Here is a 16,480-nt window from a genome sequence, read left to right as displayed (position 1 = left end):
CCGTGCGCATCTTCGCAGTTTAAATTTCCCACGTGGTCATCTGTCGCCAAAATTCCCAAATGAAAGAGTACGCATCTGACCGGATTAGCTGCATCTATGCAACATCTAGTGCAGCAACACAGAGTCGGCAGATTTTTAGACGCGTTATTTTGCGAGACTTGCCCCCGCAGATGGTGTCCCTGTTCATCCAGCAGGTGCGAAGTATTGCTCCCATAAGAGTGCCCCAAGTTATCTCATACGATGTTATACATCTAGATAATGCTGAGTCACCGCAGAGATCCATTAAGCTGGGGTATAAGTACGACAATTCCCGCTCTTTGGCAGATATTCTGCGAGTGGCCGCGACACATCAGAAGGCGCCACCAGACCTCTTTCTGCGAAGGATCTGCAAAGGAATCATAGAAGGCCTTGTTGTTCTGGAGGCTATTAATGGGGGACACTACATACATGGTCACCTCTCTCTCGAAAATGTTGTGGCGTCAGTGACTGGGGACACCATCTTGATCGCGGATTACGCATTCGGTGACATCCACTCCATGGCTCGACAACTTAGATTTCGGAAGGAACACACTACAGGATACGATATGTACCCAGAAGCACCGGTCTCCGCCTGCCACGACGCGAACCAGCTGGGAAGTATCCTGGCATATGCAATGGCATATGTACCTAATGGAACGTATAGCACAGAGCTCGAGCAGACAGTTCTCTACTTGCGGCGGATTACATCTTTGCGGTCATTTAGGGACTTGCAGAGATCTGTTCAACGAATATTTGAGTATGAGTATTTTCAAGCTAACAAGCTAATCCCGACGGCCGTCACTCCAGAAAGGACCAGAAGACCTTTGTCAGGAACTTCTATGATGAGAAAGGCTCCATGTAGTGTTGATAGAACTCAGACTTTACGTACCGCGGCAGCCCAGCATATGCAGGCAAAGACTGCTTCTGCCAGCCTATCTTCTATAGCGTCTCGTCCCAGGCCTCAGTCTCACATAATTCTCTCTCGGAGCGAAAAGATTGAGCCGGTCTATCGTCAGGCAGAGAATCTTCGAGAGGATAGTAGCTTAAGCGGAACGTTAGATGTCTCTAATATTTCTCTTAATGACAGTCTCCCTGCATGCAACTCTGCGGAGGGAATTAAGCAGGTAACAAATAAAAACGACCAAGTGCAGGCTTTCCTATCTGATGAGGCTGTTGTTTTAGTGAAGGAGTTGGAAGAGACCATGTCTTCTCTACAAGCTTTTCATCAGAAATTGACCTCAAATATATTGCTTTCAACTCAAGCCTTTGAGTTCGCCCTCATCCAGAATATGACAGAGCTAGTAGAAGCCGTAGTAACATCTGGGGTGCTATTAGTGGGCGCTGATAAGAAGACAGGTTTGATTCTATCCGTGATTTATAATCTGCCAAGTGGTGTTGAAAAGTACACTCCGTCTCAATGTGGCTGCATCGATTCCTCTTCCAATACCGCTCTAACTCATGCTATAAGGTTAAATCGTCGATCCTTTGTGCGCATTCTAGCTCGGTTTGAATCCCGCATCCACGGTCCACAAAATCTACTTCCCATAGATTTAGCCCGAAGTTTAAATAACAGAGATATCGTCAATATTCTTATTCTAGCGGAAGACTTTCAACGCAATCAGAGCATCCTTCTAAATTCGCAGGCGTCTGCTGTTGATACATTTAATCAATACGCTGTTCCCAGTGTAGCAAGCACTCTGTTACTGTCGACGACTCAGCCTGATACAAAGGAGACAAACGAATGCACACCAATCAAGCAGCGGAAAAGACCAACGTCTTGCCATCCAGAGCTTTTGTATCGAAACACAGGTTCTCCTCTAATTGCCGCAGTCAAGAATAATGACCCTACCAGAGAAATTCTTCAGCTTATACCTGAGCATGCTGGTAAGCGTGAGAAGAACGGGGCCACTGCACTCTCCGTGGCTCTGGAAATGGGGATGCTTAAGATAGCGATGCTTCTGGCTCCGTATGAACTTATGATTAGAGGCAGAGACGGCATGTTTCCGCTAGAATATGTTATGCGCAAGGGAATGAAACAGCTGGCTCTTGATCTGATCGACTCGGCTAGGGATGCACTCGGAGAGCTCCACTGGGCTAAGCTTAAAGACTGCGTTTCTAAGGAAGATCTGGTTCGCATTGAGCGCGTATGCGCAATGCCACTAAGCGCTCGGTCAACACATGACAAAGGACTCGCTCAGATCTTGCGAAATTCTCGGCAAGTATCTCCATCTTTGGCGTCTCAACAAGTTCTTCGGCAATCAGCCCACTCGTCTGGCCTTTTTGGTTATCAAAGCAGTTTAGGAGCCTCTTCAAATCTTATTGTTTCCGGTCCATTTGCAGCAAACGATCCCGATGCAGTCAGGCAGCTTTCACAACTTAATATGTCCCATAGCACGATGCTCCGTGATAGCGAGCTAGGTCTAATCAACTCTATCAAAAAGAAAAGCATAGTCGAGGTAAAAAAGCATTTACACCAAGTGCGTCATAAGGACTCTAGAGGGTGGACTGCCTTGATGTATGCCGCATTCCTCTCGTTTAACTCCTCCATCCCACTTCTCTCTGAAGAATATGGAATGACGGTCACAGAAACAGGCATCACAGCCCTTATGATTGCTGCGGAGGTGGGGAACGTGGGTGGTGTAAGGCACCTATCTACACACGAGGGCAAAATACTCTCCAAGGAAGGAAAAACCGGGCTCATCGTCGCCATAGAATCAGGACACTACAAGTGCGCTGAGATTCTAGCGTTTGAGGCAAACGTCTGGTGTCCTGGTTGCGACTCGTCTCTCATATATGCCATCAAGGCCAACAAACTCCCATTTGCACAATTATGTATTCCTCTAGGCTGTGGGGCCCGCGATGCCGTGGGGGCAACGGCCCTTATGCACGCCATAGCCTTGGGAGATACAGCACTATCCAGAGCTCTTGTCCCCCATGAGAGTGGAATGAAAGATGACCGAGGAATGACCGCTCTCATGTACTGTGTGCAATATAATGCATATGAAACTGCGCTGCTGTTAGTAGATAAGGAGCTGGGAATGCGGAACTGTAGCGGACAAACAGCTCTATCCATGGCTTCTGAAATTGGTAACTCTCGCTTTATTTCAATGCTTAAAAAGTGGCACATACGCCCAGGACACACAGTAGGAGAGTAGTGACTCAGTTACTGCGCTTCCGCCTCGAGCATAGCTATAAGAGAAATCTGCCTCTGGAGACCTTGATACACTTCTAGTACTTCTCTATCGATAACGCTTGATGACAAGATTTTCTGTTCCAGGGTCAGAAGATTACTCTCCACGGTATTGATGGCGTGGGTTAAGGGGTGCGCAGTGTACTGCGAATAATCTTCCATTTTCTTTACAATATCAAGGACATCACATTGCAGCTCATATAGCTTTCGCAGTGATTCTTCTGTAGCAGACTGTTTTTGCTGAATATATGTGAGCTTCGAGGAAAACTGTTTCATGGTCTCCTCGAGAAGCTCAATGTCTTTCTCGCAAGCTATCAATGCGGCAGAATGCTTGTTAGCTGTACCTAAATCTTTTAAAAGAACACTATACAAGTTATCAAGAATACCTGAGACCTTTTTGCCCTCCAGTTCAACGAGCCGGGCATCCATGACTGGTTGTGTTCCACTAGCTATTGACGGCTGATCTTCCTTTGCCTTATTAACAGTGACAGGCTCGGACGGCTTGCCAAATGCAAAAGGTGCAGTGGTTGCTGGTGCTGTTGACGGCGGTGGTTGTTGTGTGGGCTGTGCAGGTTGTGAAGACTGAGCAGCAGGTGCCCCAAATGAAAAGGGAGCAGGAGCAGATGCTGTAGTTGGCGCCGTTGTTGTGGGAGCTACGGAAGAAGTTGTCTGGCCGATGCCTCCAGCCCCTGAGACCTGCGGCTTAGCCGCGAAGCTGAATCCAAAGCCAGTAGTTCCAGTGTTGGCTGAGGTTGGTGCACTTGTGGATGATGCACCGAACGTGAATGATGGGGCAGGCTGTGACTGCTGTGGCTGTTGGGTTAACTGCGTTGACTGCGCGGGGCCAAAGCCAGATCCAAAGGAGAATCCAGGTGCTTTACCTTGTGGCTGGGAAGATGCTTGAGCGGGAGCTCCGAAACTGAACCCACCAGACATCCAAAGTTTGATAGTCTTTATTAAAGGCTTTGCCACTGGCATTTAAAAGTGAAACACTTTAAATGCTTCTCATCCTGACATCCTTCGTTACCATTGCACACGCATCCAGACGACTGGCCATTGTGCGCGATGACCAGGGAGGTGTTAGCTTGCTCCACAATTTTGCGTCCAATGCTATAGTTAACTCCGAGCTAACGGACGTCAATTCAGTTGGAGGATACTATCAACTTCGTTCTGCAGCAAGCACGGCGGAACATGATACCGATGAGGAGCGTGCCTACTATATGGGGTATGCAGAGGGCTATCTTCTTGCCCCTCAAATTCAAGATCATATGAGGAATGTGATGGACGACACCTTTTCTGAGCTCTATGACGGCAATTGGCCGAGTAAGTTCCGAGAGTATGCATCCGAAAGCAGAGCCCGCATTGTGCACAACTATCACACCCACGGACTCGAGCCCTTCTGGGTGGCAACGTATCTGATGAGTGACAGGTACATAAGTGGTCTTCACGCAGGATACATGCGCTATAGTATTGATAATCCGTCTCTGAAGCTGATTGACATATCGGAAGACGAGTTTTACATGCTCTCGTCAATAGGTGACTGGGAAATAGGTCTAGAGCTCCTTCTTTATGGTGACAATGAAACAGTCATCCAATCCATTGAGCACAGAGCTGCAGAACAGCTCTATTCACATTGCAGCGGGTGTGTGAGAATAGCAGACGATTTAGATGAAATCTTCACAGGGCATGCCACGTGGACATCCTGGGGATTTGGTTTCTTGCGTGTGATGAAGATTTATGATTTCAATTTCCAGACCCTCAACACAACTGCACAGCAAATTAGCTTCAGCTCGTATCCTGGCTTTGTTTCCTCTGTTGACGATTTCTATATCGTTAAGGGGACAGAAAAAACAACCGGGCACCCTATCAAGTTTTCAGTCATAGAAACATCCTACAACATCATGAATACTACAGCAGCACTTTCCGCTATATCACGAGCCAGTAACACCTCTGTTCTGACATGGTCTAGAGCTATGGCAGCAAACCTAATAGCCTCATCGGCTGCCAATTGGCCAGAGGTTTTTACCAACAAAATCTCTTATACATATAATGACAATTGGCTCATCACCGATTATGCTATCCTGGATACAATCAACTCTATGTGCAAGACACGCGGAGAGCGTGATAGCTATATAAGGACTCATTCGCCTGTTATACTGACTTCCTTGGAGGTCGTTCCAGGATACTATAAGTCCTTTGATGCCACTTCCAAGCTCATCCACGATGGTCTGTATGTCAGTATTAACGTCCCTGCAGATCCTTATGTCAGGAAGTATGGGTACTTCCATGACGATGATCCGTACGAGGGAAGCCCCCGCTATTCTATTTTCATGAGAGAAGGGACCAGAGTTGGTAATTGTAAGTCTATGGTAACTCTTATGCGTCATAACAGTTATAAGACCGACAGTGCATCCAATAAGGATCCGGGTAGTGCTATTGCATCACGGTACGACCTGCGATCATATGAGGAGTGCGGGAAAAACCCTGCCCCCTTCGGTGCCACAGATGCCAAGGTTGTTGCCAACTATAACTTCAACGACATGAGCTTCTGGGCCATTTTTGGCCCCACCCTGGGGACTCACAATGACCTTCCTAAGTTTACTTTTTCTGACTGGCCGGGTCTTCCTCACAGGGGAGTCCCTCACAATTCGCTGCCTGTCACTACAGTTCCCTCTTTAATAATATTTAAAAACTCTACTCCTAAATCCCAATCTCCGATAGTGACATCAGTAATAATCATTTTGCTTCTAGCGATCATCTCCGCCGTTCTGGGACTTGTAATAAGAACGGTAATACATAGGAAACGCGTAAAACTTAGCAATCCTAAGTTAGTAGAAGGTACAGAAAACGACGAAAAGCGTGCATTGATTAATCCCGATGACCCAGCAACCGTGGCATGCACAACACAGCCGGTCCAAGGAGAAAAGCAATAGATTGTATTTACCTGAGCTTCAAAAGTTCAGCGAATCCTTTACCTTATATATTCTTACTATAAAATGCTGAGAAGAGAACACTTCCTCGAAGTGTTGCAACGTTGACGGTGTAAATTGTGCATTCCTGGCTCTATCGATTGGCATACCCAACTGGTGGGCGTTGTGATACGACAGCTTGAGCAACAGACTCTTTAGCATTGTGCTGGACGCGGCATGGTCTGTGCGGTATTCTCCATTTGCGTAGTAGTTGTGCTCGTGAATAGGTGCAATCCACGGATAGGTTTCTTCAAAATGGCGATTACCAGAAATTCGGATCGGCCATATGAATTTGTTGAGGTCGTCACCGGAATAGCCAGACATGCCACCATATAAAATTAGCATGTAATCGATATTCAACTCTCGACAAATGCGCCAAGCAGTTGCTTCGTCAGACGCCAGAGCTGCCCCTATCAGCCCTATCCAATAGGTGGAGCGCGTAAGGCCATCAGCCAGCGTGGTCTTGTTGCCAATTTGGTTTATCTGATAGCCGTAGTCCCACCACGATGCAACCTTTGCGGTTGGATGGGTGTTGTGCTCCAGCCATGCATATGCCTCGCGAAAGTCGTCTATATATGCAGCCTTACCGTTCTCTCGACGCTGAGAAGAGATGAGAACAATTGACGGGGATGAATAGACCTCTTTTGCGCAGAAGAGAGAGTGCTTGATGAATGCAACTATAAACACCAATGTCAATAATATTGCCACAGTCACAGAAACGAGTTTCTTCACAGCTCCTGAATGTGACCCCCACTTGCTTTCAACGTCTTTGTCTCTTGCCTTAGATCTATCTTGGGAACTAGAACGCCTCAATCTCTGTTTGCCAGGCATGTTGACAATAGTTTCAAAAGCCTTGCTTATCGTATACGCAGCGCACACAGAAACGGCAGGGGATGAAATAAGGATCATCCTGGCCATAACGGCTGAAAACCAAATGGTTGTGGCAATGTACGCTGCAAGGAACAAAGTAGGGACAGTTCGATTGACAAGAATGCAAAAATAGAGTGCCACAGGAACCGTAACAATCAGAAACCCTGTGTTAAAATAAAAAGATGACCAGACAGTTGGTTGGTGTTCTGCCACTGATGCAACTATGGGGTTGAATCTTTTCGCATAGGTAGGGTTGATGAAGGAAAGAAGGCGACCAGAAAGCTTTCCGATCAGACCCATTCTAATGAGGAGCGGGGTTATTAGGGCTCCCAAGATGCAGAGATAGACCGCTACCTGTTTCTTTAGAGCGCTGTATGTGTCTGCTGGCAGTTTTGACTTGAGAACCTGGCGGTACTCTGACAAGATAACAAGAAAGAACACGCCTATACCGGGTAGATACACTGGTGAAGAGAATGTGCCGGAGTACTCGCGCCAGATCAAACCAATAGAGAGCAGGCCGACTGTTTGCCAGACTTTGAATGCAAGAAGGGTTTGAGGTGTCGCTATTCCCGATAATACCCCCAGAAACACGTGAAGAGGTATAAGGACGGTCAAGAAGACATAGCCGCCCCAGGAGACAGCCATATAGAAATATGCAAGTGCAGCGAGGAACGGAAGCACAATGTTCCCTTGTTTTGCAGTGCAAGCCCGGAGCCATATGTCAAAGATGACCATCATGGCGGTTATGGAAGACGACTCGTTGTCATAGCTCCCTGCAACCGATCTTTGAATGAACCCGGGGATTATGCTAAAGAATAACGCTGTCAAGAGGCCGGTCATGACCTGGGTGCTGGGGGATTCATCAATAATATACCCAATATCGAAGCTAAAGATTGAGCCAACTACAGACATCACAGGGCCCATGAACACACTAGCTTGAAGAACAGAAATGGGGGTGTACACTATTGCCCTGCACAGGCGTAGAAAAGCTTCGGCAGTGTACATGAGTCCGGGGTAGAGTGAAATGGGCATTGAGCGAGACAGGGGATACCATGTATCAGTGTCCAGCCACCCCTGAAAGGCCGTGGTACCCTTCTCGTTAAGGTAGAGTGTGGATTTGTATTGGAAATATGGATCAAATTCATGAATTACAGTTTCATACCGGATGACAGACATGAGGCGGCAGAAGAAGGCTAGCGCACCAATAAAGATCATCCCGATGAGCGCCAGAGGCCGCAGGGCGTACTGCTCCAGGGAATGTCTAACAGTCATCCAAGGTTTTTTTGTCCTTTTTATTTGACCCTTTGTCTCACGTCTTTCCCCCTCATTAATATGCGAAGAAATCAAGAATAGTAACTGGGATGGGGGATGTTTGCATCACAGGGACCTCACCAGCATTCTGCTTGATGCCAGAACCCATTGAATAATTATCATTGAATTCATTGGCATTATACACAGCTCTCAATTGAGAAGCGTGTCTGGCGATGTGTCTGGAGGTGTGTTGAGCGGTGTGTGAGAGTGGAGGGATGTAAGTATTAAGCTGACTACGGGACAGTGGCCTCAAAGATGCGAATGAAAGATTGTACGAGCCTGCTCCCAAATTAATAGAACTGGTAATATGTAGAGTTGGGTCCTTGGTGGATATCTGAGTGTCACGATTTGGCGGATGGTACACCTGCTGGGTGTCTACATGTGTAGGACGTGTCAAGCTTGTTGCCTGTTGAGAGGCCCGGGTAGACTTAGACGTTGTTTCCGGCGGTACAGTAGACTTGCTGATTCCTGTCATAAAGGTGGCATGATGATTGTTCTCGGCTCCAGTATTGCCATCCTGGTTGTGAGTAGACTTGTAAGCAGGACTAGACGCATTGAGGAAGGTGCCTTCATTAGACTGGCTCTTGGTCAGCTCTTCAGTGTAGGGATATCTATTTTTGTTCTCCTCACCACCCTCCGGCGCTGCTTGTGTTGCTGATGCAGAGAGCAGTAATGAGTTTGCAGCAGTTTCACCAGACAATGAGGCTACTGGAATAGAGCATGTGATCATTTGTGCAGTCTTCCGAAGAGCTGCAAGTGCACCTTTCGAAGGACACTTACTATTGTTGTATGCTTCCTCCTGTGCAAGCAGTTCCTGCTCTATAAATTCAAAGTCTGCCTGTCTGCGCTTTCTGTTATAAAAGAAGGATCTGTTAGTGTCTTCAGGCTCCAGCACCTCATCAATCTGGTTTCTGTTATTAGATAGAGTAGCTTTGGAGTAAAATGTAGTTTCTTCCAAAGAGGGCAGTGCAGAAATATCAATAACCCGGGGAATTAAGATTTCGTCATGTGTCACGCGCCTATTAGAGAGCCATTCTGACGTGTGGAGCGACTGCAAGTAGTGGGGCGAGTATTCCTGAGCTGGCTGTTGATTGAATCGTTGAAAGTAACTTGTTCTAGGTCGCGACAAAGTGCTTACACGGCCTCGGCTATTGTCTATCTTTGATCTTAGACTACCGAGAGCAGATTGACAAGTCTGGAGTCTTGCAAGCGGCAGTAGACCACTTTCAGATTTAGGTGGAAGTGCACTGCCATGGCGAGTATTTTTCCTGAAAGCTGTACTGGCGGCAGTAGATGGACGTTGTGGACACTCTAGCATAACAAGCAATTCAAGAGAAGAATTAAATTCGCATAACAATTCACATGGCTTATTCCAACGGCTGTTGCCATGTACATATGGCCTATCCCTGCAGAATTTGTACTTTTGGCCTATTGGTGTAGATACTAGGCTAATGCCACCTTCTATGAGACATTCAACAGACGGATGCTCGTCATACAAGGGAAACTTGATGTCAGAAGGAGCAGGAGTTGGAGTTCACTGGATAGATACGCAACCATTTACCTCTCCTCTTCTGATAAATCTTGGATTTCACAAGTTAGAGTGGATGTTGTTACCTGCTCTGAATGGCAACTTAGCAGCTCGCTTCCCAGGTAACCATCCACGGGTGTATTCATAGAGATTCATGTTTACTCTCAAGTGAGCGTCTATTTTTTCTTGTGGCAAAAGAACCACCAGCAAAGAAAGCCAGCCACGCCACCGATAATAAGGATAACTGTAATAGAGATCCCTGTAATGGCCCCCGGGGAAAGTGCATTACTATTCATGGACCACCCAGTATTATCGTTATTTGGTTGCTGTGTTACATAGCATGTAACAGGACCAGACTTGCCGGGATTAGGGGGTTCACAGCTTACACAATTAGGGGCGCCAGTGATTTTCACACCGCTTTCATCACTATCATCTGTACACTTAAAACATTTAGTGCCAGAGTGATAGTATCCAGGAAAGCAAGCCTGGCATGCTGTCGTCCTTGAAGTACCGCATAGGTCACATCCAGTTTCACACAAGGGGCAAGAGCCCTGTTTATCTACAGCTTGCAAGTTAGCACACTTTGTGCACTTTCCATCTTGAGCTTGCTCACATAATCTCATACCAGGATACGCTGTTGACTGATAACAGCCACCAGATTGTAAGAAATATGTACCTGTACAGGCCGTACATGTCCCGTCGTTTCCTGGCGTGCATCCCATGACTTCTCTTGTTGCTGTCGATACGCAAATACCATCTACTGGGACGTATCCAGTCTTGCACTTGCTGCAGTACTTGGACGTTCCCACAACAGCCGTGCACTGGCCAGCCTCGCAGTTCTCCGCGTATCTTCCCGTGCACTCTGGGATGCATGTGCCAGCAGGCCCACCAGCGTGATCCAGTACAAACCCTGGATAACAAGAAGTGCAAGAAGTAGGTTCAGGACTGTTATTGCAACTAGCGCACGATTCATGACAGCGAGCACAGACGTTATCACCATTATCATATGTCCCAAAAGGACACTTTCTTAAGCATTTATCGCCCAAAGGGCTAAGATTATTAGCAGAGCATTTAGAGCACGTGATAAGGACAGTGACAGATCTACTCGTAGGAGCGAGCAAGGAGCATTCACTACAGTGTTGTATGCCTCCGTTAGCGCTATCGCTACAAGAAATGCACTTCCTATTACCAGCACTATCAGTCCCAGGGAATGATCCAGTTCCACAGTCTTCGCCTGCTACGCATGAAGTTGTCCCTGAATCCACTTTTAAGTATAGATTCTCGCCGCATTTGGTGGGCTCTTCTTCTGCCTCTTTGCTATTTATGGTGTTGTTTACCACATGCTCTCTGCTTATGGAGTCAGGATTGTCTTCACTATGGTTGCATTGGGGACAATACCTTTTGTCTTCGATGGTGAAACTATATATCCCGGACGTACTGACATTGTCACTGGCTGCCTCTTCACGTTCATCTTCTACTTGGACGGCCCATGCCAGTTGTAGAATAAATATTGCTAACAAAAATTTCCTGGACATCTGCATTTAGCTATCGAATAGTTGAACAGTCTTGGTAACTCTTTAAATATCAACAAACTTACTATATAATATACAGGAGCAAACTACAATACAGGTGCCTATTGCAAAGGGCTGCGTTACCTGACTTCCGTTGCTTGAGCAATATCCCATCGCTCGTGGTGTCTAATGCATATTGTGTAAATCAGGTCTGATGAAAGTACATGGCAGTTGTTTATGTTGATTATTGTAGAAAAGCTTTCAGATAAGTAGTGAGGTGTTGACTATTCTGGCAAGCTGTCTCTGGTGCTTTGTTGTTCACAAGTGTTGCCGTAATATTGAACCCTTTGTGGACGTGGTCCAAAACTCGCGTGGGAAACCTGCTTATTTTTGATCGTGTTCAAGATATGCATCAAGGACCACAGAGCGGATGGCCTCTTCCGTTCCGAGTTGGAGAAACGGCTCGAAGACTCCATTAGGTGATGGAAAGTTTTCAATTTATACCCTGTCTACGCAACATCAGGAGACAGACACTATATTTAGCTAATTAGACGGGTCCTAAAGCTAGACTGAGTGCCTCTATGGGTCTCGTCCAGCCGACACTCTTGATTCTTGTCGAATAGCTCAGACAGACTGGGGAGAGGAAGGACTACCAGTCACCAGAGCTTGCTGCAGTGGGAGAGCCGGGCTTGGCTCGTCCCCGTCTTCACACAAGAGCGGGGAGGTGGGTTTACTTGCGCAACCCTTGGGCCGCGGCTGCAGGGGGCTCAGTACTAGAGCGCTAGAAATAGCTGGCTGTCGAAGTAAATCGTCGCTTTCCGGGGATGACATCTTCCTCGACCAGGGCAGCAGAAGAGACCCTCAATGCATCTGCCGGTGTTGGGGTGCATCCTACCCGTCAGCGGCGCTTCATGGCTCCACCGGAAAGCCCGATCGTCCGCTTCTTGCTGTGCTCAGAGGACAGAGAACTAGGCAGGCGTAATCCCATCCGCCCACCGGAGGGCTATGAGCGCCCCCGTCGTCCCATCGAGCAGCACCAGGCGCAGAAGAGGTCTGCCGGAAATGCGCCAGATGCAGTCAACGCTTTTCTGGGTGTAGTGTTAACAGAATCACACGCTACGACGCGTCCCAGACAGGCTCCACCTGGCAGCGGCGCCCCAGAGGCGGGCCCCGAGGGACAAAACATTTCTGGCCCTGCCCCTGCTCCAATGCGAGCGGCCCGCGGACAGAGCCGAGGACGGGGGCCAGTGCTCGGCCTCCTGCTGGTGCGGTGGCGCCGGGAGACCACCGGACCATCGACTCGGCAGCGGCAACCGGTGGAACGCCCTGGGCTGCTGCTGTGCCCATGCGCCTGGAGCGCGCCGCAGCAGCCCGGGATGGGTCCGCAGACAGGCGTGCCGCCCCAGCCGTCCCGGGGGCCGGCTCCTCGTGGCGGGCGCTCCTGCTCCCTTTGACTTTTCAAATGGAGAACGCAGTTATGGATCCTAGTTCTGCTGCAGAAGGTGCCTTATGAGACGCAGCACAGCCACACCAAGCGGTATCGGGGCTGAACACTCCTTGGGACGGGCTCCTGGCGCATCTGAGAGACGCTCGTTGCTGTGCACTGCCTCTCGGGCCTTGGATGCACGTTATGCAGAGCTGCGGGGGTCGCCCTTGCAGTTGTCAGTGGGCCGTTGATGGAGCCATTGAAAGCTCTGGACCGCTACTGGGCAGTACTGTCCCAGTGCACGTGTGGCAGCTTTGGCTCGCACTGGATGGTCCGTACAGATTGCAACGGAGCCACGAGGTGCATTAGTATGACATACACATTGAGACAGCCGCAGTTCTGTTCGGCTCAATCCACCTCCTTCTGGCCCTGTGCCGAGATTGCAGATTGCAAGTAGTGTTCGCGATAGACCCGGTGAGTGTTGATTCCATCAGCGCCTGTGGTCAACGTGTGCCAGAAGGATCAATCAACTGCATCAATCGACGCGGATTGACTGATGTACCGCGAGTATGTTCCTACCAATCTATCAATCGGGCAATGTTTGGCAGTTTTGTTCTCGCGGGGGTACTCGTCCAGATTGCGTTGGCAGAAAAAGTAACAGAGCGCGCGCGACAGGCTGAATGCGCAGATAAAACAAATGACTGTGAAATCTGCGACGTTCTAATTGATGGTAAATTGTATTGCTCTCGATGTAACACAGGATTTGTTCCTATCAATGGAAAATGTGCAGACAAAGAAGGTGCAAAAGCCAACTGTAAAGGTGCCGATGGAGGCGATACAGCTGATCGGACCTGTGCACAGTGCGCCGAGCAGACTTTCATGTACAAGGGCAGCTGCTACCAAACGAGTCAAGCACCTGGCAGTAGCATGTGCAAAACAGCGGCAGACGGAAAGTGTACAGAAGCTCTCGAATCGAAGGCTTACTTTGTTCCGCCGGGGGCAGATAAGACCCACGACTCGGTTGTTTCGTGCGGAGACGCGACGGGCGTAACGCTTGCTGATAAGACGTACAAAGGCGTGGATGGGTGCACAGCGTGCGATGCACCTGCGCCAGCCGATGCCAGCGGGGCTAAGGTGGCGACGTGTACTGCGTGCCAGGCGGATAAGTATCTGAAGACGGCCACAGACCCAGCCACCTCCTGCGTGACAGAAAAAGAGTGCACGGATGCCCCAGGCTTTTTCGTCGATACAACTGACGGTAAAAAATGCAGCAAGTGCGCTGAGACATGCAAGACCTGTAAAACCGAGGCTGCGAAGTGCACCTCCTGCAACGGAGACAAGCCGTACCTGAAGAAGGATGGCGAGTCCACAACTGGCACATGCGTTGACGCAAAAGGCTGCCCGGAAACTCATTACGTTGATGAAGGAGCAAAGGAGTGCAATACATGTGTGTCGGCTGGAACAACTGACTGCACCACTTGTGAGAAAGGCCCCACCGGAGTGGTTTGCAAGACATGTACGAGTGGTACGAAGACCAAGTTTGGCCTTGGAAAGAAGTCGTGCGTTGAGAACTGCCCCTCGAACTCCAACGATGAAAAGACCGCTGGCACCTGTGAGTGCGTTGATGGCTACGTTCTCAACGGCGCGGGCACCGGGTGCACGAAGAAGCCCGACCCCCAGTGCAACACCCCCGGCTGCAAGACGTGCAGCGAGCCGAAGACAAGCAAGGAGGTGTGCACAGAGTGCGAAGGCCCCAAGGCCCTCACGCCCACGGGCCAGTGCATCGATAACTGCGGAGATCTGGGAGGCTACTACGCGGGCACCAACGAGGGGGGCAAGAAGGCCTGCAAGAAGTGCGAGGTTGAGAACTGCCTCCTGTGCAATCTTCAGGGACAGTGTGATACCTGCAAGGACGGGTACTACAAGAGCGGAGCCGCCTGTGCCAAGTGCGATACCTCGTGTAAGACATGCGCGAACGGGAACTCCAACGGGTGCACGAGCTGCGAGCCTAAGAAGGCCCTCAGCTACGAAGGAGAGGGCAACACGGGGACGTGCAAATCAGAATGCAAACCGGGTACTAACAACTGCGAGAAGTGCGAGCTGACAGTCGATGGCACGGCCTACTGCTCCAAGTGCAAGGACGCCAACCAGTTTCCACAGAACGGAGTCTGCTCGGCGGCGGCCGGAAAGGCTATTACGTGCACTACTCAAGGAGGTGGTGTTTGCAACAAATGCGCCAACGGGCTTCTTCGTATGAACGGGGGCTGCTATGAGACGACCAAACTTCCTGGAAAGAACGTCTGTGAGGAGGTAACGCAGGATGGGGATACCTGCAAAACAGAGGCTCCAGGCTATCATCTTAATAACAATGACCTTGTGACTTGCTCGCCTGGATGTAAGACCTGCACTAGTAACACCGTGTGTACTACATGCATGTATGGGTATGTAAAGACTGATAATAAGTGCACAAAGTGTGCCACTGGCTGTGCTACGTGTGCAGGATCCGCCTCAAATTGCGACATTTGCAGCACTGGGTACTACAAATCTGGGACTACCTGTGTGTCTTGCACGGCAAATACCGCTGATAGCACCATCACCGGCGTCGCCAACTGCGCTAGCTGCGCTCCTCCACTTAACGATAAAGGGTCTGTCCTCTGTTACCTCGTGCAGAGTGGCGAGAACACTAACAAGGGCGGGCTCTCCACTGGCGCCATCGCTGGTATTGCCGTGGCTGTCATCATTGTCGTCGGCGGCCTCGTCGGTTTCCTCTGCTGGTGGTTTATGTGCAGAGGCAAGGCGTAGACTTAGATAGTAAATGCGTCGACGAATTCTGTTTGTGGGTCTGACCTAGAGCCACACAGGCAAACTGTCCCAGTATGGTCTCTCTGACCGCAAGGTGAGTCGGTGCACGGGACCACCGTCCCTAAGAGAAGCAGGCCCTCTAAAGATGCCTTCCACCTGTTCCAGCTCTCAAGGAGATAGTGGCCATCCTTACAAAGTAGCCCTATAGTAAATGGCTAGCCTCTAGTAGTGCGCTTCCAACCACGTGGCAGTTACACTAGCAGGAGTCTATAGAGGGCTTGTTCTGGATGTTACTAGCTTGATGAGTGTGTGATTATTGAGTTGGACGCCAGTGGGCTACTAGTACAACTATAATAGAGACCCAGAGGGGGAGGACGACAGCCATTCCAGAGCGGGAGATTTCGAGCATCCTCCGATGTCCTATGTATCTGTGCTTCCTGGCCGGTATCGGATGGCCGGCTTACTGGGACGTTGGAGGAATCGGTGATCCTGACAGTATCAGCAGAACAGGCGAGCTGGCGGGGATGTTCTGTTCAGTATGTGTAGCTACGAGTGCTAATCCAGGGGTGCACAGCGGGATGTGCGGCCGTTCAGACGGAGTCGTAGCTCTGCTCCATTGGCGTAGCCTACAATGTGTACTAGCGTAGGTATATCCCGCCAGTGAGCTTGGAAGCCGCCCCTTCATTGGATAAGCCTATTGCACATGCATCAGAAGAACGTTATATCAACTAGAGGGTGGATTCAGATCGGTTAGCAGAAAAAACCACAGCTTGATGCCTTCACCACACAATTCACTATATAGGGCGATTGGAGGTTTTGAAGACAAAGTCCTAAATGCAATACTCACGAAGAATC

At 49.3% G+C, this 16,480-nt stretch overlaps 7 protein-coding genes across 7 annotated transcripts; 3 read left to right on the top strand and 4 right to left on the bottom strand.

Moving 5' to 3' along the window:
- Positions 1-59: 59 nt before the first annotated feature.
- Positions 60-3,173, top strand: GL50803_0014480 (Ankyrin repeat protein 1; the record flags this gene model as incomplete). The annotated part of the gene is made up of 1 exon (XM_001707363.1): positions 60-3,173. The coding sequence occupies one exon, from the start codon at positions 60-62 to the stop codon at positions 3,171-3,173; it is 3,114 nt and encodes a 1,037-aa protein (XP_001707415.1).
- An 8-nt stretch (positions 3,174-3,181) lies between these two features.
- On the bottom strand, positions 3,182-4,144 carry GL50803_007552 (uncharacterized protein; the record flags this gene model as incomplete). The annotated part of the gene is made up of 1 exon (XM_001707364.2): positions 3,182-4,144. One exon carries the CDS (start codon positions 4,142-4,144, stop codon positions 3,182-3,184), a length of 963 nt encoding a protein of 320 aa, XP_001707416.2.
- A 62-nt stretch (positions 4,145-4,206) lies between these two features.
- GL50803_00115159 (Phospholipase B) lies at positions 4,207-6,141 on the top strand (the record flags this gene model as incomplete). The annotated part of the gene is made up of 1 exon (XM_001707365.1): positions 4,207-6,141. The coding sequence occupies one exon, from the start codon at positions 4,207-4,209 to the stop codon at positions 6,139-6,141; it is 1,935 nt and encodes a 644-aa protein (XP_001707417.1).
- Positions 6,142-6,159: 18 nt separating this feature from the next.
- On the bottom strand, positions 6,160-8,319 carry GL50803_00137685 (Dolichyl-diphosphooligosaccharide--protein glycosyltransferase; the record flags this gene model as incomplete). The annotated part of the gene is made up of 1 exon (XM_001707366.2): positions 6,160-8,319. The coding sequence occupies one exon, from the start codon at positions 8,317-8,319 to the stop codon at positions 6,160-6,162; it is 2,160 nt and encodes a 719-aa protein (XP_001707418.1).
- Positions 8,320-8,374: 55 nt separating this feature from the next.
- GL50803_0014478 (uncharacterized protein) lies at positions 8,375-9,676 on the bottom strand (the record flags this gene model as incomplete). The annotated part of the gene is made up of 1 exon (XM_001707367.1): positions 8,375-9,676. One exon carries the CDS (start codon positions 9,674-9,676, stop codon positions 8,375-8,377), a length of 1,302 nt encoding a protein of 433 aa, XP_001707419.1.
- A 386-nt stretch (positions 9,677-10,062) lies between these two features.
- On the bottom strand, positions 10,063-11,421 carry GL50803_00115158 (High cysteine membrane protein; the record flags this gene model as incomplete). The annotated part of the gene is made up of 1 exon (XM_001707368.2): positions 10,063-11,421. The coding sequence occupies one exon, from the start codon at positions 11,419-11,421 to the stop codon at positions 10,063-10,065; it is 1,359 nt and encodes a 452-aa protein (XP_001707420.2).
- Positions 11,422-13,420: 1,999 nt separating this feature from the next.
- On the top strand, positions 13,421-15,625 carry GL50803_00137617 (VSP; the record flags this gene model as incomplete). The annotated part of the gene is made up of 1 exon (XM_001707370.1): positions 13,421-15,625. One exon carries the CDS (start codon positions 13,421-13,423, stop codon positions 15,623-15,625), a length of 2,205 nt encoding a protein of 734 aa, XP_001707422.1.
- Between the last annotated feature and the right edge of the window lie 855 nt (positions 15,626-16,480).

The sequence above is a fragment of the Giardia intestinalis genome, chromosome 5 (assembly GCF_000002435.2).
Source record: "Giardia intestinalis strain WB C6 chromosome 5, whole genome shotgun sequence".
NCBI lineage: Eukaryota > Fornicata > Diplomonadida > Hexamitidae > Giardia > Giardia duodenalis.
The sequence above is the reverse complement of the archived record's forward strand: the minus strand, read 5'-3'. Positions and strand labels throughout refer to the sequence as shown.